This window comes from Ovis canadensis, chromosome 6 (genome assembly GCF_042477335.2).
Source record: "Ovis canadensis isolate MfBH-ARS-UI-01 breed Bighorn chromosome 6, ARS-UI_OviCan_v2, whole genome shotgun sequence".
In the NCBI taxonomy this organism is placed as follows: Eukaryota; Metazoa; Chordata; class Mammalia; order Artiodactyla; family Bovidae; genus Ovis; species Ovis canadensis.
In genome coordinates, this window is record NC_091250.1 from 22233336 (window position 1) to 22259960 (window position 26625).

The window sequence follows — 26625 nt, forward strand, 5'->3', positions numbered from 1 at the left end:
TTTAATTTCATGGCTGCAGTCACCATCTGCAGTGGTTTTGGAGCCCCCAAAAATAAAGTCTGACACTATTTCCACTGTTTCCCCATCTATTTCCCATGAAGTGATGGGACCAGATGCCATGATCTTTGTTTTCTGAATATTGAGCTTTAAGCCAACTTTTTCACTCTCCTCTTTCACTTTCATCAAGAGGCATTTTAGTTCCTCCTCACTTTCTGCCATAAGGGTGGTGTCATCTGCATATCTAAGGTTATTGATATTTCTCCCGGCAATCTTGATTCCAGCTTGTGTTTCTTCCAGTTCAAAGTTTCTCATGATGTACTCTGCATATAAGTTAAATCAGCAGGGTGACAATATACAGCCTTGACGTACTCCTTTTCCTATTTGGAACCAGTCTGTTGTTCCATGTCCAGTTCTAACTGTTGCTTCCTGGCCTGCATACAGATTTCTCAAGAGGCAAGTCAGGTGGTCTGGTATTCCCATCTCTCTCAGAATTTTCCAAGTTTATTGTGATCCACATAGTCAAAGGCTTGGCATAGTCAATAAAGCAGAAATAGATGTTTTTCTGGAACTCCCTTGCTTTTTCCATGATCCAGCGGATGTTGGCAATTTGATCTCTGTTTCCTCTGCCTTTTCTAAAACCAGCTTGAACATCAGGAAGTTCACAGTTCATGTATTGCTGAAGCCTGGCTTAGAGAATTTTGAGTATTACTCTAGCATTACTTTACTAGCATGTGAGATGAGTGCAATTGTGCGGTAGTGTGAGCATTCTTTGGCATTGCCTTTCTTTGGGATTGGAATGAAAACTGACCTTTTCCAGTCCTGTGGCCACTGCTGAGTTTTCCACGTGTGCTGGCATATTGAGTGCAGCACTTTCACAGCATCATCTTTCAGGATTTGAAATAGCTCAACTGGAATTCCATCACCTCCACTAGCTTTGTTCGTAGTGATGCTTTCTAAGGCCCACTTGACTTCACATTCCAGAATGTCTGGCTCTAGGTGAGTGACCACACCATCGTGACTATTCGGGTCTTGAAGATCTTTTTTGTACAGTTCTGTGTATTCTTGCTGCCTCTTCTTAATATCTTCTGCTTCTGTTAGGTCCATACAATTTCTGTCCTTTATCGAGCCCATCTTTGCATGAAATGTTCCCTTGGTATCTCTAATTTTCTTGAAGAGATCTCTAGTCTTTCCCATTCTGTTCTTTTCCTCTATTTCTTTTCATTGATCGCTGAAGAAGGCTTTCTTGCTATTCTCTGGAACTCTGCATGCAGATGCTTATATCGTTCCTTTTCTCCTTTGCTTTTCACTTCTCTTCTTTTCACAGCTATTTGTAAGGCCTCCCCAGACAGCCATTTTGCTTTTTTGTATTTCTTTTCCATGGGGATGGTCTTGATCCCTGTCTCCTGTACAATGTCATGAACCTCATTCCATAGTTCATCAGGCACTCTATCTATCAGATCTAGGCCCTTAAATCTGTTTCTCACGTCCACTGTACAATAATAAGGGGTTTGATTTAGGTCATACCTGAATGGTCTAGCAGTTTTCCCTGCTTTCTTCAATTTAAGTCTGAATTTGGTAATAAGGAGTTCATGATCTGAGCCATAGTCAGCTCCTGGTCTTGTTTTTGTTGACTGTATAGAGCTTCTCCATCTTTGGCTGCAAAGAATATAATCAATCTGATATCGGTGTTGACCATCTGGAGATGTCCATGTGTAGAGTCTTCTCTTGTGTTGTTGGAAGAGGGTGTTTGCTGTGACCAGTGCATTTTCTTGGCAAAACTCTATTAGTCTTTGCCCTGCTTCATTCTGCATTCCAAGGCCAAATTTGCCTGTTACTCCAGGTGTTTCTTGACTTCCTGCTTTTGCATTCCAGTCCCCTATAATGAAAAGGACATCTTTTTTGGGTGTTAGTTCTAAAAGATCTTGTAGGTCTTCATAGAACCATTCAACTTCAGCTTCTTCAGCATTACTGGTTGGGGCATAGACTTGGATTACCGTGATATTGAATGGTTTGCCTTGGAAATGAACAGAGATCATTCTGTCATTTTTGAGATTGCATCCAAGTACTGCATTTCAGACTCTTTTGTTGACCATGATGGCTACTCCATTTCCTCTGAGGGATTCCTGCCCGCAGTAGTAGATATAATGGTCATCTGAGTTAAATTCACCCATTCCAGTCCATTTTAGTTCGCTGATTCCTAGAATGTCGACGTTCACTCTTGCCATCTCTTGTTTGACCTCTCCCAATTTGCCTTGATTCATGGACCTGACATTCCAGGTTCCTATGCAATATTGCTCTTTACAGCATCGGACCTTGCTTCTATCACCAGTCACATCCACAACTGGGTATTGTTTTTGCTTTGGCTCCATCCCTTCATTCTTTCTGGAGTTATTTCTCCACTGATCTCCAGTAGCATATTGGGCACCTACTGACCTGGGCAGTTCCTCTTTCAGTATCCTATCATTTTGCCTTTTCATACTGTTCATGGGGTTCTCAAGGCAAGAATACTGAAGTGGTTTGCCATTCCCTTCTCCAGTGAAGAGGTACTAAAGAGCCTCTTAAGGGGGAGTTAAAACCTGACTTAAAACTCAACATTCAGGAGACTAAGATCATGGCATCTGATCCCATCACTTCATGGCAAATAGGAAGAGAAAAAGTGGAAAAAGTGACAGATTTTATATTCTTGGTCTCTAGAATCACATGAAATTAAAAGACATTTGCTCCTTGGAAGAAAACCTTTGGCAAACCGAGACAGTGTATTAAAAAGCAGAGATGTCACTTTGCTGACAAAGGTTCATATAGTCAAAGCTATGGTTTTTCCAGTAGTCATGTATGGATGTGAGAATTGGACCATAAAGAAGTCTGAGTGCCAAAGAATTGATGCTTTCAGATTGTGCTGGAGAAGCCTCTCTAGAGTCTCTTAGACTGCAAGCAGATCCAACAAGTCAATCCTAAAGGAAATCAACCCTGACTATTCATTGGAATGATTGATGCTAAAGCTGAAGCTCCAATTTTAGCCACCTGATACAAAGAGGCAACTCATTGGAAAAGACCCTGTTGCTGGGAAAGAGCAAAGGCAAAGGGAGAAGGGGGCAGGAAAGGATGAGATGGCTGGATGGTATCATCAATGCAATGGACATGAGTTTGAGCAAACTCTGGGAGATAGTGAAGGAAAGAGGAGCCTGGCATGCTGCTGTCCATGGGGTCACAAAGAGTCAGACATGACTTAGTGACTGAACAAAAACAATAAAAGTAGTTAAGACATACATCTCAGGAAGAATTTCAATGACCACTTTCTTGCAGAAAAGCATAAAAATCATCAGTTTGATATATCTGTTCTGTTTGATTCAGTTCAGTTCTGTCGCTCAGTCGTGTCTGACTCTTTGTGACCCCATGAATCACAGCACGCCAGGCCTCCCTGTCCATCACCAATTCCCGGAGTTCACTCAGACTCACGTCCATCGAGTCAGTGATGCCATCCAGCCATCTCATCCTCTGTCGTCCCCTTCTCCTCCTGCCCCCAAACCTTCCCAGCATCAGGGTCTTTTCCAATGAGTCAGCTCTTCGCATGAGGTGGCCAAAGTACTGGAGTTTCAGCTTCAGCATCATTCCTTCCAAAGAAATCCCAGGGCTGATCTCCTTCTGTTTGATTAGCAGTAGTCTTTCACTGAGATGTATACTTGACTGCCAGTATTTTCTAGCAAAAACTTTCATGTACACTGGCTACTCCCTCGCCTCTTCAGAGCAGTTTCTCAGAGCTACTGAGAGACTGTCTCCCAGGCAGTCATCCTGAGTAAGACCCTGAATAAAGCTTAAACTCACAACTCTATGTTATGTGTTTTTCTTTAAGTTGACAGACAGTATGGTGCTAACTATCTCTTAAGTTTTTTAAATCTTTAAGATGGTACTCATATTTAGGGAATATTTCAATATTTCAAGTGCCGGCTCTTTAAAACTATTTTTTTTTTACTCAGATTGCCAAGAGAGTAATTTTATTCATAATTTTTGACAAGAAATATCCAAAAGCTGTGCTTGCATGGTCGCACTGACCAGGGAGCTCACATTCCTGCTGATGGTTTTAATAGTATGTAAGAAGATCCAAGTCATTTTTAAAAAGTTTTACTTAAATATGCTTTATTATGAAGAGTTCAGTTTAATCAAGGTCAGTCATGGGGCAGTAAAGAGAATAAGTGATCAGAAGCAGTGGAATGACAAACATGGTAGATTCTCTGAGTCCAAAGTGGTTTTAGAAATTCAACCAACACATTATCAAGTCATATTACCACTGGCTATGCTTTTGCTTAGGACTGATTTTTCAATATTATGAAAGAAAGAATTAATTAAGAGTAATATTAAATTAAGAATAATACTGTAATATGAAAACATGGGTCTAAGACCTCTTAACTTACACGTGAAACTGATCATATTTTCAGGTAAGTTGTTTTGTAAGTTTTTAAACGTTAAAATGTTGCCAATCAGCATGAAATTCTTTTAACGTGCCTGGAAACTGATACTGTAGAAACTAAAATTTAAAAATATGTAGTAGATAAGATTAAATCTTTGGGGTAAAGACTATTTCAAAAGAATTTTTTAATAAGGAAAAATGAAAAGGCTCTTTAAATTGATTTTCAAGTTAATTTTTATTACTCATACAATTTTGATTTTCAGTATGCATCCTTCAAATACAGTCTTTTGGGATAAACAAAGGTAGAAATGTTAAGCTAATAAGCAGGAGAACATAGTCATTTTAGTAGATGTGTGGATAGTGTAAATACTTCTACTTTGAAAAAAATCAAATGTGAAAATCTACTTTCTCTTACAAACATTTCTACAGTTCCTCTCTAATTACAATAACTGAGCCTATTTGATATATTTTTTATCCAAAGTTTCAATTCATTAATGTATATATGTGTATGCTTGAACCCTAACAGTGTAGCCCTTTCCAATATAAGTGATGAGGCCAAAACATGAGATATATTCAGAAATAAATCGACTAGAACCATGTAGTTTTAAAATTCAAGATACAAGCAGTGTTTAAATCATCTCAATAACAGATATTTCACACACATGCAATTATATTTTTAAACTGAAGATAGAAAGAGGTGCCAAATTAGTGTACTTCAAGAGAATGCTTTTTAATCATGGTAGCACAGAACGGTTTCTACCTCTGTGATTGCTACTAGTAGAAAAATGTCTCACAACACATGTGGTATATATTTACAAAGCAGATGGCACTAGCGGTAAAGAAGCTGCCTGCCAATGCAGGAGACGTAAGAGATGTGGGATGGATCCCTGGGTGGGGAAGATCCCCTGGAGGAGGGCATGGCAACCCACTCCAGTATTCTTGGCTGGAGACTCCCCCTGTCCATAGGGTTGCACAGAGTCAGACATGACTGAAGCAATTTAGCACAAATGCAAGCTCTTCTCTGAAAAGAGTATTATTTGGAATATAAGACAAACCCATTTTATTTATGTATTATTATTTTGGCTGGTCTGTGCAGCATGTAGGATCTTAGTTCCCAGACCAGGGGTGGAATCCATGCCCCTCATGCCCCTCACAGTGGAAGTGCGGAGTTTCAAACCACTGGACTGCCAGGGAAGTCCCAAACTGATTTTATTTTTGTGAGAACAGTAGTTATCTAGGTTTTCTCAGCAGGAATCAGATGTCAGCATGGCAGCCTTAGCTCAAACATTAGCTTGAGTGTAAGCAGTACAACTTTACTCCTTTTGTGAAAACTGGAGATAAATACCCATATATTTTGTGATGATTTGACAACACACTTTTTTTTCAGAATTATATCTGCAACGTATGAGTCCTTGAAACATTGACTTCTAATAAAAATGAGACATTAATTTTCCTGTGAATGAAAAATGTACAACTTTCCTGCCATGTGTTATATTTTCTTTCTTTTTTTTTTTGATGTCTGGAATAAATTCAGATAGCTTAATACAATGATTGTTTTGATCAAGTGCATGCAAAGGGGGACCTGTCTGTTTCATAATAATATTTAAGTGTAAAATGTCTGCATCTCTCTATTTTAAGTCTAGTGAAAATTTTAGTGAATAATATAATGTATTCTATATCAGCCTCTGGAACTGAAGTATCTAAAATCTAAGGAATGAAGGAAATAACTGCTAGCATTCATTTATAAAAGAAAACAACAAAATAGGATATGATCTTGTACAAAATTCCTTCTGCTAAATTCTACATATCTTAAAACACTGACATCTAGAATAAATGAACCACCACAAGAATTTTTATGTGGGGATTCCTGAGAATTGCTGACAGATTAACCAATATACCAGGCATTATTTTTTTTTTTAATTCCATAGGAACTCTTTAGGAATCCATAATTATATCTTCTAATTTGAGATATAATTCAAATTTCTATGAAGTACTCTACTTTTCTTAATAATTGAACTGCTTAATATCTGGGTGATTCTATTACCAGTAGAACTTACTGTGATTTCTTCAGCTTTTTTTTTTTTTGTTTCCAAAAACAGGATTACTTGTATCCTGGCAGTTTTTAAAAAATATTATTCTGTGAGAGAGACGATCATAATAATAAATTCAAGAGTCAAAAAAGTAAAACAAAGCAAAATAACCATATTTAGAAACCTAAGAATGTTTTGAACACTCAAGATGTTTTTATTTTTTAAATATTCTCATACTTGTTTATGATGTAAAGTACTTTGAATTTCTTTGTGTTTAATCCTTTGTGGGTGTGACAGTGAGGAGCAGATGTTTACCTGATTGTCTCATGGTCATGCTAACCAGGCATGGGTCATGGAGTTGTCCAAGCAACTGTTTAACTTCCTTTGAACATCCTAATGATGCTTTTCTAAAGAAACATCACTTGTTGCATAGGCTTCTGTGGCATGCTTTCTGTAATTAAACAAATGTTCATGACCTACAGTTGTACAATAACAGACACATCCATCCACCACTTCCTTTAATCCATTAATAGCTTTTTTCCTTCTCATCAGCCCTCACTCATGTAACACATAGCTCAAACCCTGCTGCCCAACAATTCCTCTTGGGCCTTTAATGATACATCTTGTGACACCAATGACCTAATCCACTCTTAAACTTAGTTTGATATTTATACGATGAGCAACAAAAATGAATAATGCATCAAAGATGATTTTACAAATGAGAGAAACTCAGTTCAGAATATCAGAACTGTTAAACATCAAGGAGATTAAATAATCTGATCTTCTCATCTCACAAGTGAGGACATCTGAACCCAGAGTCTATTCCTGTCTCAGGCCCCTGCCTTTAAATAGGTTAAAAATAAATCCTATACCTCCATCTTCTACTCCCCACATATTACACCACTTACCTCAGAAGTCCAACTGAAATGTATAATTGTCTTACTCTCAAATACTTATTTCTTTCTGAGAATGTCTTTGTCTCAATTCCAAAAACCAAATATGAATGTTATCAAATTTTAAAATATATTTCAAAGAAATGCTTAAAATAACACCAAATCCTTTTTATATAATTACTGCTCATACTACCATTGGAAACTTCTCCAATGTTATATTCCTTGCTGTTACCGCTAATAACAGTTAGCATACCATGTTTCATTAATTCCATCCTGGACTAAGGCACATACAAGAACATAGTTAATTTCGTTTTAATTGAGAAGAGTTTAGTTGCCCAAACCTTCCATATTCATGAAATAAATGGAATTTCTGTGTCATGAACACAGGAAATGAGTTCTTCTTTAAAGAAATTGTCTATGCATCTGCAGAGAAGGAAGTGATTTACACTCCAACGTGCATACACACACAGATAAATGACCTATGAGAACAAGCCAAGATCAAAAGTGAATCTAAACTATTAGAAAAGTGGAAAACACTGCAAAGAAACATAAAAAATAAAAAAAATCTAGGTGGCATACGGCCAGTTCTGCTAACTTCATGTTTGACGTCTCCATCCCCTCGGGTGTGGGTTATAGTTGCAGTTGGTTGTGGAGAGACAATAATCAGACCTGGTCTCCATGGACATTATTTCAGAATCGTTTCTGGAAGGCTGCCTGTAATATGCATGTAGTGCCTGTGAACCATACTGGGAGCTGGGCATACTATAATTGGGTAGGGATGCAACATTATATTCTTGCTTTGCAAATGAGCCCACACTGCTCTTCTGGGTTTGAGGGACATAGGACAGTCTTGCATTCCATTCCTCAGACTGCCCTGGAAGCACCTTTCTACGAGCTGCTGAGACCACATTTGCCACAATGGATTCCTGAATGTTTCTGGGTCTGAAGGCCTCATCCACTAAGCCAAGGGGAGACTTGGCAGCTGCTTCCCAAGGAGTCAGTCTTTTCTTTGCTTCCTCGAGCCCGTCAGTTGGTTTGCTAGCGTAGCTGTACGCAGGCTGGTATAACCAAGGAGATGTTGCAGAGATGGCAGGTGGGACTGGTCTTCCAGGAAGAGAAAGAGAGCGTCCAGTCTGCTAGAAATAATGAAAATGTTAATATATCTCATTCATTTTGGTTTATGCTGACTGGCTGCTAGTCCAAAGCATTCTCCACACCATTACTAAGCACTATAAAGATCAACAAATCCCCACAATGCTTATAATTAAAGCCAAAATAGGCTGCCTCTGCCTAGCGTAGGATTAGTGCTGGTCTGGGACTTGACCTTCCTTTAGGACCTCCTTGCTCTGTTTTTCTGAACCCATAGCTCCAATTGCTACCGTCTTTCTTAGGCATCACCACCATTGCAAGCACCCTGTTATCACTGGGGCCACCCTTACTTCTGTCTACCCTCTTTATATTCGTATCTACATCCACAGCCCACCCTCATTCTAGTCCTGTTTTTCTAACACCAAATAAGCATAAATATATAAATAACTCTGGAAAGAGACCATGTTCTACTGGGCTTTGTACTTTTTTCCAAGTGACTTTTAATATTTTGTCTTACTTTTATCTTATTTAATATTTTCCGTTTGATGGAGCAGATGACAGTTTTCCAGCCAAGTTCTGTTTATATATTGGTGAAGACCACGTGGATCTTTATTTCCTGAGTGTAGTATATTGCCTGTGTCTCTGAAGGAAACAGTTCAGCCACTTGTTTCATTTGTGCTTCGGTCCCTTTTATGCATATGGAGAAGGCAATGGCACCCCACTCCAGTGTTCTTGCCTGGAAAATCCCACGGACGGAGGAGCCTGGTGGGCTTCCGTCTATGGGGTCGCACAGAGTCGGACACGACTGAAGCGACTTAGCAGCAGCAGCAGCAGCATATTACATCCCTTATTTCTTTGAGAGTATGTGTCCCTGAAACATTCCCTTGTGTATGCTAAATATTCAGTTTGTCTAATATCATGAAATACAACTCTGTGAAAGCTTTTACTCATTCTCTATTTCCAAGGACCTTGAAGTCTGGTTATACACATTACTTCCTTATACATTCCCATTTGCTTGAGACTGTTAGGAAAACTCCTGGCAAAAAGTAGCAAAGACACACTTAAGAGAAATGAATCAACTTGGGAGTATCATAACATTGTGTTTCTTGAACAAAAAGCATTTCCATGCTTTAAAATGTGTTCAAATTTCATAAATGGCTTCAATATATTTTCTTTCTATATCAAGTTCTTAAATTTAAAATGAATAGCAACACCTAGACTTGGACAAAATATCTGATTAAAATGTTTGGAGTTTTTGTTGCTGTTGTTCTATTAGGCACACAAAGGTAGGTGGTTCATTGTTGTTTTGCATATAAAGAATAAGAGAGTCAATATAATGGATCTTGATTCTGTCTTTTTAATCATTGAAGCTTTAATAATAATGGAGAATTCCCTGGCAGTCTAGTGGTTAGGACTTGGTGCTTTCACTGTGAGGGCCCGGGTTTCATCCCTGGTCGGGGAACTAAGATCTCACAAGCCACAAGGCATACCCCCACCCCACCGCCTCCCCCCCAAAACAACTCCTAGCAAAAACTTGTTTTCATTAATCTCCTTCTCTTAATTTAGATCTAATAAGTTACTATTTAAGGATTTGGTTTCTATTCCACATTATTAATGCACTTGTTTCATTCATTTAACAAAAATTTTATTGAATTCCTAATATTTCTAGGCATTTTCCTGTGAGCTCAAGATACAAAGATGCTTCAGATAAAGTCCATGTCCTCAGGAAGCACACAATCCAGTAGTGTTTTTAGCTCTGCAGTTGTGAATTAGTCAGTCAGAGATCAGTTTAGAGAAGAGACTCATTACCTGTTTTGACAGGACCAATAGTTTTGTACGTTAAGAAGTATTAACATTCAGTATGATAAGGGCTTCCCAGGTAGCATTAGTAGTAAGGAACACACCTGCCAAAGCAGGAAACGTTAAGAGTCACAGGTTTGATCCCTGGGTTGGGAAGATTCCCTAGAGAAGGCCATGGCAACCCACTCCAGTATTCTTGCCTGGAGAATCCCATGGACAGAGGAGCCTGGTGAACTACAGTCCGTCGGGTCACAAGAGTCGACACGACTGAGCAACTAACACACACATACCCAACCTTCCATACGATAAAGAGAAATTAGCTCTCATCTCCCATAAACATGTCTATGTCTCCCTTTGTCCTTATCTCTGGAAGAAAGAGAACATTGATCTAGAGAGTTGCTGGGGCATTTTTCACATTCCAGATGATACCTATTTTCCATCAGATAGAGCAGCTTCTTTAATCAGATCTTTAAAATAATAGAGGCTTAAAGGATGGCAATAAAAGGATCCAAGTCTTCACAGAAATATAGGAGAAGTTCCTGAACATACATAAGGGTTACTACCATCACTGGCTAATAACTAGAAAAAGAAATAATTATCAATATATTTGGAAGTATGAGGTACAATGTGAATGCATGCAGCTCAGTGACAGGGCATGCGAAACACTGGAGGAAAGAGAGAAAGTTATTTTCTGGTCTTCTTCTGCCCACTTAGTCACAAAATCTTCAGAAGAATGGAATCTTAACAGAAATGCAAAAGTTTAAAACACTGTTGAATGATATTCTAATAACAAAGACATCAGGGATTGTTCTTCAGCTAAGACAAAAACATAAATCTGTTGAATGTGGAGGAAAAGAGCAAAACTTTGAAGTATAATATTGAAAGAGTAACTCAGAGTTTTCTGAAGAGAAACTTAAAAATAACACTGAGTTTACAAAAAAGAGAATCTTGTAGAATAGACATATGCTAAGTATAGCAGCAGTGCTGTGAAGGAAGAGTGCAGTGACCTCAGTGAACAAAATGACTGTTGCTCGTCTACACACCCCTCAGTCTGCCAAATGTGACTTCATGCTCCTTTAAGCGCTAACAATAGAATAAAATTACAAATTGTCTTAGGTTAGAAGCGCACCTGTGGTATAAACAAATAGTTCTTTAGGCACATTGTTGTTTCTGTTTATGCCAAAAATATTTCAGGCCTCTAGTTTCTGCCTGCACCCAAACCCCTCATTCTAACCTATTTCCCGAAAGCCATTTTCACATCTTGTTCTTTGGTGCTGTTTCCTCTGTCAGTCTCTGTCCTGAGGCTCATACTGTTCTCTGCTTGGCTGGGTGAATGAAGCCATGTGAGCTGTCCTGAGCCAGAAATGACCAAAGGCACCTGAAAATAACAGAAGCGTTTCTTCTGTTCCGGAGTTTGGATGTCTGATGGTAGAATCCCAACATATCATGGGTTAGATTCTGGATCGGAATTTCTACCTTGGATTGTATTATTATCAAAAGAATTTAAAATTTTGATATGAGAGTGCTTAATATATTAAATTGGTTATTTTTTGTGAATAATATTTGATGTGTCATCAAAATGCTTCTTTCCTTTTGTCTCCTACTGCCCTTTAATTTTTTTACCATAAAATTATTTTATTATTAATCTAAACTGGATTAGATTAAGAAATCTATTTTTTAATAAAAGAAATTTTTTTCACCGCTGCTGGATCAAAACTTAGGTCCTGTGACATTCAACTTCCTTTTAGGATTAGACCATCATCTTAAGTTACTCAAACCATTATATTTCAACTTATAATATTACAGCCACTGGAATAAGAAATTTCAGTCTCCTCTTAGAGGTAAATCTCTTCTCCTTCCCTACCTAAGGCTCATTTTAGAAGGACCACCTTCCTTCAGGGAAGGCAATGTGTTTAGCTTCTTCATGCTCTCCTCCTCTTCCTCTCCCAGCTTGCTAACCCTGACTTTTATGCTGAGGTGAAAGTGCAAGGATAGAGACCGAAAAAGAGTAGAAATTTTTTTTTTTACTTTATATAGTAACATCATATTCTGGCTTTTCACTCTCAGAGCCAGAGAGGCGCAGAGAAGAAAACTTCTAAGGGATATTTGAAGATCCCTATCACTGGGGACATCTTGTCTGTAGTCCTCGATTAATGTCAGTTCACCTCAATTCTAGAGTTAACCTGTAACTCAGTCTACAACCCCTGGAAAGCTGTCTGCCTACACCTTGTAGCTACTAGGGTCTGTCTGCACCCTTGGACAGGCCCCGGGACGACCCCATGCAGCTCTGCCTTACTTCTGCCCTGCTCTGGTCCATGGGAAACAATCACATCATTTGCCCTTGGGAGTTCAGCAGCAAATTTCCCAATTCTTTGCCAAAACAGTTTTTCAGACCATCTCTCACTCTATAGATATCCTGGGAGGGAGTCAGACCCCAGCCCACTCTGACCTCCCATCCATCCTCATGCTGACATCTCATACAAAGTCTTTTAAGAAGTCACTTTAAATTAAATCTGTTTTCTCACAAGGCTGGAGGTGAGAGGGCAAGGTCCCCCAACTCCATCTACTCTAAACACACACCTTGATCTACAGAGTTCCAGAATTCCTTCTCACAAAATCCTTTCTTCCTTCCAGACTCTGACCCCCTTTAATAACCTGCAGCTGACTAAGGGGTTCAAGAATTGTGGCAGTGGTTTGCTAATCTTTGAGCACACCAGGGACACTCATCTCTACTCTTTTCTCTGTAAAGTCTGTGTTTATCTGGAATCTCACTTCAGTGTGCAGCATCTCTTGTATTTGAGGGCCTGGGGAGAAACTTCCACTTTTAATATCCTATTATATAATATTATCATTTCATTAGAGAGTATAGTTCTTATTTTCTTTTTAAAATGAAATATAGGCTAAAAATAAAATGACATGTGTGTTTGTTTGTTTGTTTTCCTAGTAACATCAAATAGTCTTGAGATAAAACCTTTTACCTCACTCAGGCCTTCCTCTAGAGAAGGCAGCTCACTAATTTCCAGGCCATCTCAGTCTTTAAGCTCTAAGTGTTGAGAATGTCATCCCTACATTGAAGCAAACTTTGCCTCCCCTAACTTTAGCCCACTGATCCCAATAACATAGAATGCATCTACTTACACTCCTATCCAGTCATCCCTTCATATATTCCCAGTTACTTCCCTTCTCTTGGAACCCTTCCCTGTCCTTATGCTATTCTTCACTTCCAACTAAGGGGAAATAACATCGATGGTATTCATTCTCCCAAGTTTTCTACATTCTTCCTTTCCTAGTTTGTTAGATAAAGCTAATGCGAGGATAATATCTTGATCTCCTTAAGTAGATGTACTTAAATAAACAATCGCCAGAAGCAAACCAATGAAGATATCATTCAAACTGACCAAATTGGTGTGTCCTCTGGCAGGTCACATAGTTAATATTGGACTTGTTAACAGTAATCTGTGTGTACTTAGAGTAATGTGTCATTTAAGTGTTGAATCATGAGAGTATATGTCATTCTTTAGCTGGTCCAGTATAATGTGAAGTGAAGGCTGCGAGCGTTTGCACTGAACTCACGAATCACCTGATGTTACATATTCCCATCAAAAGAATAAACTGGAAGGAAGTGTTTTCCTACCTCTGCCTTTAATAATAGCCACCACTAGGAGATCACTTACTGTGTGCCCAATGGTGATGCTTAATTGCTTTATGTGGAATATTTCATACAATCCTTTATATAACCCCATGAAGTAGGCACTTTTAAAATCTGTTTTCCAGATGAGGACAGTGACACTTAGAGAGGGTAGGTAAGTTCCCTGAGGGTAGAAAGCTAATAAGTTCTGGTGTAGGGGGAGTTGAACCCAGGCAGTCTCATATGAGGTTTCTTAATCAAATACATCTGGAACTATATTTGCAATGAAATTGTTTAGAAAAAAATTAAAAAAAAAAAAGATTTGAGGGACTTCCCTGGTGGTCCAGTGGTTAAGACATTGCCTTCCAGTGCACAGGGTTTGCGTTTACTCCCTTGTCAGGAAGATAAGATCCCACATGTCTCTCAGCCAAAAACCAAAAACATAAAACAGAAACAATATTGTAACAAATTCAATAAAGTCTTTAAAATAAAACAAATAAAACATTGCTTAAAAAAAGGGAGGAGGACTTCCCTGGTTACGCAGTAGATAAGAATCCACAGTTACAAGAATCCATAGTTACTGAGCCCGCGTGCCGCCATTACTGAAGACTGCATGCTTTAGGGCCCACTAGGCTGGAGAATCCCAGGGATGGGGGAGCCTGGTGGGCTGCTGTCTATGGGGTCACGCAGAGTCAGACATGACTGAAATGACTTAGCAGCAGCAGCAGCCACAACTAATGAGCTCCTATGCAGCAGCTCCTGAAGCCTGCATGCCCTGGAGTCAGCAAGTTGCACCCGTGAGCCCGCATGCTACAAGCGCAGAAGCCTGTGCACCTAGAGCCTGCAGTCTGCAGAGAGAGAAGCCCATGCACCGCAGCTGCAGAGTGGCCCTGCTCAGTGAGCTCAAGAAGGCCTGCGTGCAGCAAGGAAGACCCAGCGCAGCCAAAAACAAGCAAGAGACAAAACAAGCAACAAGTGCAGCTAAATAAGTAACAAATCATAAACGAGCAGTGTATACAAAAAAAAAAAAAAAAGAAAGAAAGAAATTTGAATCCAAGGAAACTAAATGGAATGAGACTTTAGAAATTTTGGAAAGGGACACTGAAATCTAAATTTGGATTAATTGATATTGGCATCTTGCCATTTGTCACAAGCACCAGTAGGCGCCAGTGCATGGGGATATATCACATTGAGAGGCATTCCTTCTCTCTGAAGGGGAGACACAGGGCTCTCTGCTTCCAGGTCAGCTGAAAAGCTCAGAGGAGCTGGGGGCCTTTCTCCACTTAACATGGACCATCTTTTATGTCAATTAGATGCTGACTTATACACACAGCTTGTTAATGAAGTAGCTTAGTGAGCTTCCTTGTTACAGAGTCTGGTAACCAATTTAACTTGACATTTTAAAAAAGGAAAGGTCATCTGAGGTTTACCTAGGAAAAAGAAGTGGACTCTAAAGCAATGCAAATTGCCCTAGAAGCCAAAGAAGTTTAATGTGATATACTGATATATGCTTGGAAGTTCAAACTATTTCTTACCATAAACCTTAAAAGCTAAAAGAATTGTCTTGACTGAAATCCTGCTCAAACATGCACAGTAGAGCGTCTCCAGATGACAAATATCATTTCAACTCCAACTTCTTTCTCTCTAAACATATATGAACAGTAAACACACATGATATCCCTTATCATAAACAGATTCCAATAATAGCCAACAGGAATAAATGGCATTTCTTTTGTCTTTTAAATTACTGGTTAAAATTTCTACAAACCAGGGGTCCATAAGGGGCACATGGATACAAGAAGGCACCAGGCATTAGCCAGTGTTCCATTTGCTCAGGTCAAAATATCACTATTTGAAGTGATTGTTGACCCCACACCTGAACTGTCAGCTTTAAAATACATACAGCATCTGAACATTCCCTACCACTTCCATTGGTACCATCCCAAGTTAGTCTATCATACTCTTTTGCCTGGATTATTGCTACAGTCTCTTAGTTAGTTTCCCTGGTTCACCCCTGCTCCTTTAGTCTATTCTCAGTCTGGCAGTCGACGTTATCTTGTCAGAAACCTAAGTCAGATTATGCCACTTAGTCCTCTGTTTAAAACCCTGTCATGGCTTCTCGTTTCAAAACAGGGAACTCCAGGTTCTTTCACTGACCCACAAGGCCCTGCAGAATCTGCTGATTTCACACCTCCTATACCTCTGATTTCATCTCCTCCTGCTCTGTCGCTCCCACTTTACTCCAGCTACACTGGCCTCTATGTTATTTGAATAGATCAGGTCCACTCATGTCTCAGGACCTTTATCCTTGCTGATCCTCTGCCTGGAACACAGAATTCCAGGTATCAGCATGACCCTACTTCATTTTCTTTAGGCCTTGCTCAGATATCATATGATCACTATTGGCTGTTCCCAGACTCTCTCTCTCTCTTTGCACCCTCAAGATTCCCTCTCCTCCTTCCCACCTTTATTTCTACCCTTAGGCTGACGCCTATCTAACATAAAAAATGTTTATTTAATTATTCTATTTATCTGCTTCTCCACTCTAGAATTTACCTCCATCCAAAGTAGGGGTTATTGTTTTACTCCTTTAGACATCCCTTGATCTAGAACAGTGCCTAGCAAGTAGCTGTTTCATAAGCATTTGTGAAATGAATGAACAATTTCTAGATCAGACTGCCATAATCAGGAAATTTGGTTATCTTTACCAAAGTTTTTGATCATGTCCTAAGATGCAGCCTTTCTCACCTGTCAGTTACATATGGTGAGGGCGCCACACAAATAGACCCATTTCCGCCAGCCACAACACATGCACACCAAGACGTCTGGCAAAACAGATAGGATTAATCAACATTTACAGACAAATCAAATTTTCTAGACAGGTAAAAGATTTTAACAAGCTTCACATAAATGATTTTCTTTTAGGTCAGTGGAGGTGTAAGGGTTTTAAATTGCTTTGATCCTCTAAATGAGAAAAGTCATGGAAAATTATACATGAATCCTAAAGAAAGCCCAAATTAAGACCAAAGAAGAAAAAGATCATGGAAATTGGGATGAGTAACAGTTGGAGAAGAAAAAGTTAATTTATCACTGAGACTGCAAATAGCTATAGGAAATGGCAATTTCAGCTAGCTGATCTCTTAGGGGCCCTTCCAGCTCTATAGAGTCTTCACTTATAATTTCCTTGAAACTGGAAGCAGGTCAACATCAGAAGGAAGCTCTCCATAGGGATATAGAATTCCTTTATTTAGAGATCTTTAAATATAGGACAAATGCTCCCTTGAGATAATTTAGATACAGTTAGGTAGTCAGAAGAATTTTAAGGTCGGAGAATTTTAAGGTCAGGAGAATTTTAAGGTTAATTTTAAGGTTATTTTTGTTCTAGTCTCTTAATAACAGTGTCTATTTCCTGGGACCTGTCTTCTCAAGTGAATCTTAAATCTTTCTTTCCTGGAGTTTTGAGGAATTCTGTGGTAGCTCTCTCTTATAAAAAAAAAAAAAAAGAAAACTAGAAGTGTGTCCATTTCTTTAGCTAGAAATCAACAGTATTAGTCTGCTTACTAAGAATGTACAGATAACCGGTACAGGTGGCTTAGCGGTAAAGAAACGGCCTGCCAAGCAGGAGACTCGGGTTCGATCCCTGGGTTGGGAAGATTCCCTGAAGAAGGAAATGGTAACCTGCTCCAATATGCTTGCCTGGGAAATCCCATAGACAGAGGAGCCTGGTGGGCTACAGTCCATGGGGTCGCAAAAGAGTCAGACACAACTTAGCAACTAAACAACATTTATCTTAATTCATCTTAAACTATCAGATTAAATTTTGGGTTCTAAAACAATAGACTTAAAAAAAATTGTTTCATTTTAGATTTGAAGACAATCTTTTTGTGAGAAAGAGTAAGAGTTCTAACTGACAATAGGAGCCAGTACGTTGTATTGGAAAGAACGTGAATTTGGACATCACACTGACCTAGGAGTCCTGCCTTTGCCTCTTTTTACCCCTATGACTCAGCCTCTCCCAGCCTTACTTTCATTGGTTGTAAAATGGTAAGAATGCTGGCTACTTGCTTCAAGACTATGGGTAGAGTAGAGATTGTGTTTATAAATCAAATGCCACGCAGCACAACAGACTATTCCTGTTATTGTGAGAAGAGTCCGCGAGGCCTTAAAAGGTGTCAGAGACCTGGTAGAACCTTTTGTTCAAGAGGCAACTGCATAGGCAGGCTGCTGACCCAGGATAAAAATAGGAGGAAGCTGCCTTTGAAGTGGCATTAGCACCGCACGCCTCAGATACTGTTGTGCCAGCCACTGCCTCCCTCATGCCAGGACACAGGCAGCAGGGTTAGCCAGAAACATCACCACTGACCTCATCTCTCTGCAAGCTCTGGGTGGGCCAAAGTATAGACTTCTTAGTCTTTTTTTGACAATATTGTAAAGCAGTTATCCTTCAATTAAAAATAAATAATTTTTTAAAGTTATATAGATTTCCACTATAGAAAAAAGTGAATGATAGGAAAAGTTCAGCTCTCATCAGTTTCTAGAGAGAATTTCACAATAAATAAAGGTGTCGATCCTGTATAGAATAAACGAATTCTTGACCTCGTGGGAGGGTTTTGTAGAGAAAAATTATCAGTGCCTGGTATATAGAAAACACTTCATAAAAGATAGTCATCTTTATTAGTATAAAATTAATATTTATCCTATATCTCATTTGAATTATGATAAATTACCAAACCCACTTAAAATGTGTTTAACTGTGTGAATATACCTTTAGCTGTTCCTAATATTCTAAACACCTTTCTTTCCTGAAACAAATCCAGGTAACCATCTTCTCCCTCACTCATTCACAAAAAGAAAAGTTACCATGAATATACATTTATCTTTAGAAGGAAAGTAAGAATAAGAGATCGTTTCTATAGCGTATGTGCCTGCTGTTTGAAGTAGAGCTAATACCACTCAAGCAAACTTGTTTCCCAACTCGAGTGACTTTTGCTTTCTCAGAGGAAAATTTTATCAGCTAAGATATTAAGAATTCCTAAGATATATGTGGATGCTAGAGAAAAGCTTGCTTGGGCCCTTTGCATGATAACATTCTCCAGATTTCCCACTGGCAGATTTTTAAGCAATCCTTCGATAACAACTCCTGATTACATTTATAAAACTGGAAAATCAAGCTGCTTAATATCAGTGACAGACACATCAACAACTACACAACGAGTGACATTATTTCATAAGGATGTGGAGATACAGCATGAGGGTAATGACTTACTTGATCTTCGTAACTGTTTTTCTATTAAATTTCCAAGCTTATTAAGTGGATGCTTTGGTTCTTATTCTGGGCCGTGGGGAAAATGTTTAACACAATGTTTGTTGGGAAGTTTAAGATTTAGTGCCAATTCATATGTATGTTTCCTTTGTCAAAAACATGGCCTAGAGTGATGTTTAAAATTGGGAATAAAAAAATATAAGCCTTCATCTGGAAAATCACCTACTTGTTTTCTTAAGTACAGAGGAGATAAAAATTTTGCTTAATTGCCTAACCATATCTCTCTGGTACAAGTGATGAATTTTACTTAATGATATCTTTCTTGTTTGAGGGACTTTACACAGTAATTTCATGTATCTTATTTCATTTTAAAGACACAGGAATGGCATAAAGTGAGATTTTCAAATGAATAGATAGAAGACCACTAAGGCGGATAATAGATGAAAGCAGAGTGTACCCTGATGGTGTGCTTTTCAAATGCAAACAGGAAATATGGAAACATGTTCTAACAGAAGGGTCCAGGTACCTTCCTTCAAAATAGGAAGTATTTACTTTACTTGAAAATACTAATCCTGGGTATAAATGTAATCCCATGAATGGTTCAAGGGGATGACTCATAAGTGTTAGTTAGGATGGTTGTCTACTTGTCAAACGTTCAAAATTAGAGAGCACATATTTAACTTTGTCTTTGGCATTAGCTGTTATTACAGCTTTTCCTGTTGGCATAGCTTTCTTAAAGCACTTACAAAACAGCAATATATAGTTATCTAGACATAACATTGCATATTAATACTATAGCGAATTTCTATATGTAGACCACTCATTTATTCAAAAGATCTCATTCCCTGTTATTTCCCTGACCACTCCTCATTTCCCAAACTCACCTTCAATTTGATATGATGTTAATAAATTACTGACTATCCAACTGCTAAACAATTGTTTCACTTTCAGTACTGACTCATGCAAACATACAGATGAATGAACAAAAGCCTTATGATCAGCTACAAACACTTCATCAGCCCTCTAAGCCACTTTGGTTGTGTAGTCTTAGTCTAATATAAAAGGTAAATTCTTCTGGAGGTAGTAACATGTCTAGGCCCTTGTAAATACACATTGGAGATTGAGAGAAGAAGAAAAGAGATCCTTCAGTAAGATATATGTTTAAAGTTCTTATGCAACTACCCATTAAAAAAAAAAAATCCTGGGGAAGAGAAGGGGGAAAAAATGTTCAAGAGCTTATCTATTTGCAAAAAGATTTCTTACACCAGCCAACAAGTACCTCTCAAGCCTGTTTTGATGGTTGTTTCCTAATTCTGTCCTTGTTCTTAATCTTGCTTCTTTCAATATTCATAAATCTAATGAAGATAAGTCCTTTTTAACATATAGTTTTAACATATAGTTAATAGATCAAGTGACCACTGACCAGCTGAAATCACACATGTTAGCGACCTGGGCTGGAACTTCTGTGTGTTTTAGCTGAGAGGAAACTCATGTCCCAGTTCTTTCACGTTTTACAGAGCCTGAAGGAAGTGTGGGTAGGGGCAGCAGCTCTTGCAATTTCTCATTGTGGGTCACATAGTCCCCAGTGAAATGCAGCTTTGATGTTACAACTGGTTGTCTAGATCAGTGCATTTTTTGCAAAAATGAAGTCTAATAAGACAAAATGAAGTCTGACAATGCAGTGCATCCCCACAATACACTGACAATTAAATGTCTATGCACCATTCACAAAATAAGATTTTGATTTTGACCACAGTTGACAGTGGTAGGTAGAATATTACAGAAGTTTGAGGGGGAAAAAGGGACAAAACAGAGATTGAAGAGTAAAGAAAAAAGATAAATATTAAATGGTTCTTTTAAAAGATTGCTTTTTGTATGAACGCACAATGCATTTGAAATAATTTTATAAACTGGAACATGTGCGTTCTAACAGCAAAGGATAGAGATCTAGTGATTGAGGTGAAATGATTAGCCAAGAGCAGTAGAAGTTCTGCTTTACAGCATTACAAACCCTTTTCTTACTTTACCTAAGGGAGCCTGACTTCTGCCCTAGGACTAGAGGTGTCTCTGAGTTTCAGAATGCTCCCTTCTCAGGAAGAGTGTGTGTGTGTGTGTGTGTGTGTGTGTGTGTGTGTGTGTGTGTGTGTGTGTGTGTGTGTGTGTGTAGAATAGTCAGGAAGAATTATAATCGTTTTACAGACACTGGAGCTAAAGCAAATCCTCTAGTCAGTGCTTCAGGGAAAAAAATTATTCTCTAACCTCCTACTCTCTCATTAGTAAAATGACATTTTCATTTTAAGCTATTTTGCTTCAGCTACTGGAATTAAAGTGAGAAGGAACAAACAAATTCTGTCTAGTCAGGTTTTAAACTGACCTTGGTTTTTAAAACACAGCTACATCAAAATATTCACAACACTTAAAAACCCAAATCTTCTTAAGGAGCTGCTGCTGTTGCTGCCAAGTTGCTTCAGTTGTGCCCGACTCTGTGCGACCCCATAGACGGCAGCCCATCAGGCTCCCCCGTCCCTGGGATTCTCCAGGCAAGAACACTGGAGTGGGTTGCCATTTCCTTCTCCAATACATGAAAGTGAAAAGGGAACGTGAAGTAGCTCAGTCGTTTCTGACTCTTAGTGACCCCATGGACTGCAGCCTACCAGGCTCCACCGTCCATGGGATTTTCCAGGCAAGAGTACTGGAGTGGGGTGCCATTGCCTTCTCCGCTTAAGGAGCTATGTATATGTAAAATTATAAAATCTTAAAGATGGAAAGCATTTTAGGGATCCCACAGTCAGGCTTTCATGAGGTACAGGAGTTCCTGTTACAACACACCTGATAGGCACTGCACTGGGGACACACAGGCTATGAACACGGATAAACTTGGATTCAGCCATGGAGTCTGCTACCCTACTGGCTAGGTGACTTTGGACTATTTTCTTAAGCTATCTGAGCTTTGATTTCCTTATCAGTTAAAAAAATGAGGATAATTTCCACCCAATAATGTTGTTGTGAAATTAAAACTAAATACATATACTAAGGCCTGTAACACATTTTATGGCTAATATATTAGTTCCTTTTCCATTCCTTCTCTGCAATTTTTTGAAGTTTTCTTAAATTAAACTGAAATTTACTGTCTTATGCTGCTAAGTCACTTCAGTCGTGTCTGACTCTGTGTGACCCCATAGACGGCAGCCCACCAGGCTCCCCTGTTCCTGGGATTCTCCAGGCAAGAACACTGGAGTGGTTTGCCATTTCGACTTCCATTCATTAGTCCTGTTTTTCTTTTTCACCAGTGGAGACCTTTACTCTCTCATCCATACCAAAGTGGCTCAAATACCCAGCTCTCCTACCTCCTTTTAGTCTTTACCCTTCCCACTGGTAAATGTATAAACATATATCTCATAATACAGAACTTCCAGACACATCACCATCTTTTTAGTTTTAGAAATAAACTGTACTGCATCAAAGGCCTGAAAACAATACTCTTGTTGGGATCAAAGCTGCTACTCAATGGGCCTACCCGTTCCTTTGTTCCATTCACCCCTCTAATGTCTAAACAGCCTCTTTACTGATTTAGTGTTTTGTCAATCCACCACACCATTTGGCTCTCTTAAGTTTAAACAAAAATATTGGAATTTTTTCCTGTGATCCATAAAGTGCACAAACTTCTTTTTAGTTTTGAAGATTGTACCATCATGTTTGTTTTCTTTTTAAAAACTAATTAGCATTCAAAGTGCTTCAAAATTCTCCTTTAGTCTAGATCCCAAAATAAGACTGTTTTGATTATTGCCAGAGAGATTTCAGTTTGTTATTAGTAAGAACATTTTTGATTGGAGATAAGAGACTGTACTGCCCGACGGCCAAGGGAAGTCATACAATCCTTTTCCCCAGAGATAAGAAAAATCAGCCAAGGAACTTTGTACAGTCTCTTCTCTGGATGATAAAACTGTATCATTCTATTCCTAGAAATATTTATTCTGAGACTTGATGAGAAGCAGAGGGTCAGATAAAACCACATCTCAAGGTCCTGTTTATTCTTTTATTTAAAAAAACAAATTTAAAAGACTGTTCAAAGCAAATTATTTGCTACAGACTGTAGAATGGCTGCCTGTGAAGCACTTTCTGATCGGAAAGGGAATTTGCTGCCACCTCCTGGGCCTTTATGATAAAGTCGTCAAGATCAGCAGCACTTCAGGGCCTGTACGCTTCAGACAATGTCAAGAGCGTTGGAAAGCAGGTGCTGTTTACAAGTCTGGCTGTCCCAGACTGAATGAACTGGAAACTATTTATGGGTTTTAAAGAATAAAGTTGAATTCAGTGTTTAGCGAGTTAGAAAACTGATATTAAACTGTGGTTCGCAATCTGTTAGCATTAGAATCATCCAGGGTAAATGTTACAAAAACAAATTCCTGGGCCCCACTTTTCTTTCTTTGCTAAGTCACTTCAGTTGTGTCCGACTCTGTGCGACCCCATAGACAGCAGCCCACCAGGCTCTCCCGTCCCTGGGATTCTCCAGGCAAGAACACTGGAGTGGGTTGCCATTTCCTTCTCCAACGCATGAAAGTGAAAAGTGAAAGGGAAGTCGCTCAGTCGTGTCCGACTCTTAGCGACCCCATGGACTGCAGCCTACCAGGCTCCTCCATCCATGGGGTTTTCCAGGCAAGAGGGGCTACTAAATCAGAATTTCCATGCGGCAAGAGGAATCTTAATTTTCCCCTTGGAACAAAAGTTGGAAACCATATGTTAGGATACTGTGAAGGCAATAGTTTGCAAACACTGGAACACTGTATATCAAGGAAATAGTAGTAACTGGTGAATTGAAGTGTAACAGTGAAATGAAAAGTTCTACAAGATATATTTTGGTTTGCTCTCAATTTCAGTAATACCACCCGAAGTGAATTGTGACATTTTTCTGGATATTTCATAATGTTGTAGAATTTAAAATATATTTAGCCCATATTGAGTTTCTATGAAGAATTATAATTGGCACCATCTGATCGGAGAAAGCAATGGCATGCCGCTCCAGTACTCTTGCCTGGAAAATCCCATGGACTGAGGAGCCTGGTGGGCTGCAGTCCATGGGGTCACTAAGAGTTGGGCACGACTGAGCAACTTCACTTTCACTTTTTATTTTCATGCACTGGAGAAGGAAATGGCAGCCCACTCCAGTGTTCTTGCCTGGAGAATCCCAGGGACGGGGGAGCCTGGTGGGCTGCCGTCTATGGGGTTGCACAGAGTTGGACACGACTGAAGCAACTTAGCAGCAGCAGATAAGCATTAACAAGTAGTCCAGTGGGCCAGACAATCAGTAAACTCTGAATGTGATTAAAAAACAAACTTCCAGCTAAGGGGTGATATACTTTAAATTAGCATTTCATTTATACAGTCCAGCCTACTCCATAGTAATTTTTTAGCTCTTGGGGATGGTTTTATGACTATTTCTTTGTCAGTCTGATATATGCTAGCACACAAACCATGCAAGGAAGAGACCTTGTTATTTTTTACTTTTTAAGAAAAAGTGTAGCAAAATGGCACAAAGGGAAAACTAAAGTCAATTTAACTGTATTTGGAACAAAAGATATTTTAGATTCAGATAAAGTTTTCAGAATCTCATCTTGTGATCTTTCTCTCTTCTACATCAGTCCCAACTTCTGGTTCTGACGCAGAAGAATTCTAAAGTAACAGAAAACCCACAAAAATTCCCTGGGTTTTAAAGTCAGCTGGAATTTTAGGTTCCTCCCTATATCAGTCACTCAGCTTCTGAGAACTGTTTTTCGTCCCTTGCCCTGTGAACTGGGAGTCTACTCTGTTTAGACAGAGGTTTCACTCTTTCCGGTTTTGGAAACTGATCATGCTTCTCAGGCAAGGGGATCAATTACTCTAAAGAGGCCATTTTGCCGACCCTTTGTCCTGGGACAGTGTTGGGGCAGAGGGATAAGAACAGCTGTTTGCTGCACCTTCAGAGGCAGGCAGACTCTGTCAGAGCCCCAGCTGCTGCAGGCCTGAACTGGGTGGCTTCGGAGATTGGGATGCCACTTTCTGTGCGGTAGACCTAACTGAGCTTCAGGTATCCTCCTAGATGGGCTTCCCCCACGGCTCAGCTGCTAAGGAATACACCTGCAATACAGGAGACCTGGGTTTGATCCCTGGGTTGGGAAGATCCCCTGGAGAAGCGAATGGTTACACACTCCAGTATCCTCGCCTGGAGAATTCCATGTATAGTCCATGCGGTCGCAAAGAGTTGGACACGACTGAACAACTTTCACTTTCACATCCTGCTAGAACCTTGCTCAGGATACCAGCTATCCTATTTTGAGAATATATTTCATCTACAAGCATTTCCCCGTAAGAATTCTCTCTATATTGCCACATACACCACACTTGTTTTCTTTAATATTGGTACTTTGAACTGAACACAGTCCCTTTATAGCAGAGTCTCAAAGCTGAAATTGTTTCTTTTTAAAAAATATATGTATATATTATACCAGTCTGTTTGAATCCTGGGCTCATCCTTGTACTACAACATTTCTATACAATAGATGAAGACAAAGCAGAAAAAGTTGACCAATAGGCTGACTACAGAGCAATATAAAATATAAAGCTTAGGTAAGAAGAAAACAGTAGAGAAGAAACAAAGATCTCCCAGTAAAATACTCCTGGGGATAGATTATTCTTCGTGTCCATATCAGATTCATGCAGACATGGCTTTTTCTATTTTTGTTCTTTTAGATTCCTTAAACTGGGATTCATATGAACAAGGAAAACAAATGTTTAATTATCATGTGTGTTTTCCTTCTTGGAAGTTTTTGAAATAGTAGCTATTGTTAGTGAAGTGCCCTTTACAAGAATATTAATAGCTAACATATGTTGAATGCTTTCTCTGTGCCAGGCCCTGTTTTTTTATACACATAAACATACTGGTTTGTCTCATCTTCACAACTTGTGAGATACACCTATTATTCTCTCCATATCACAGCAGAGGGTACTGAGACACTGACACACTAAATCATTATCATTAGCTTAATGTCTTCCAACTAGCAATTCCTGGAATTTAGCAGCAGGCATTTTGGCTTACCACATGCTTTCCCGCTACAAAATGTCTCTGTATGCTTGGTGTTTATGTGTATGCCTCACCTAATCATAGGTGAATTTCACTTAAGAAATGGTTATCTTTTGCTTCCCCTAAGTCAAGTTAGGCCTTTTATATATTATTTTAATTTAAATATTTGCAGAACAATTTTTCTGCATTATTATTACTAAAATTTGAGGAATTTCTCATCACTATTTTCCCCCCTTAATTTACCTGGTATAAATTAGCATAGCTGGGCTTCCTTGGTGGCTCAGATGGTAATAAATCTGCCTGCAATGCAGAAGATGTGGGTTCAATCCCTGGGTCAGGAAGATCCCCTGGAGAAGAGAGTGGCTACCCGCTCTAATATTCTTGCCTGAAGAATTCCCTGGACAGAGGAGACTGGTGGGCTACAGTCCATGGGGTCACAAAGAGCTGGACACATCTGAGC

General features: G+C 39.1%; 1 protein-coding gene and 1 long non-coding RNA gene across 4 annotated transcripts in view; one reads left to right on the forward strand and one right to left on the reverse strand.

The window, feature by feature from the left end:
- Positions 1-26625, forward strand: part of LOC138442276 (uncharacterized) — a 257527-nt gene that overhangs the window by 153026 nt on the left and 77876 nt on the right. The gene's annotated exons all lie outside the window — the stretch shown is intronic.
- Positions 5619-26625, reverse strand: part of SYNPO2 (synaptopodin 2) — a 203343-nt gene continuing 182336 nt past the window's right edge. The window contains exon 5 of one of the 2 annotated variants that reach the window (XM_069593383.1): positions 5619-8461. In XM_069593383.1, coding sequence (XP_069449484.1) covers positions 7925-8461 — 537 coding nt within the window. In that variant the 3' untranslated portion in view covers positions 5619-7924. Of the gene's footprint in view, positions 8465-26625 lie in introns of both variants that reach the window. The other variant, XM_069593382.1, reaches the window with a different exon arrangement.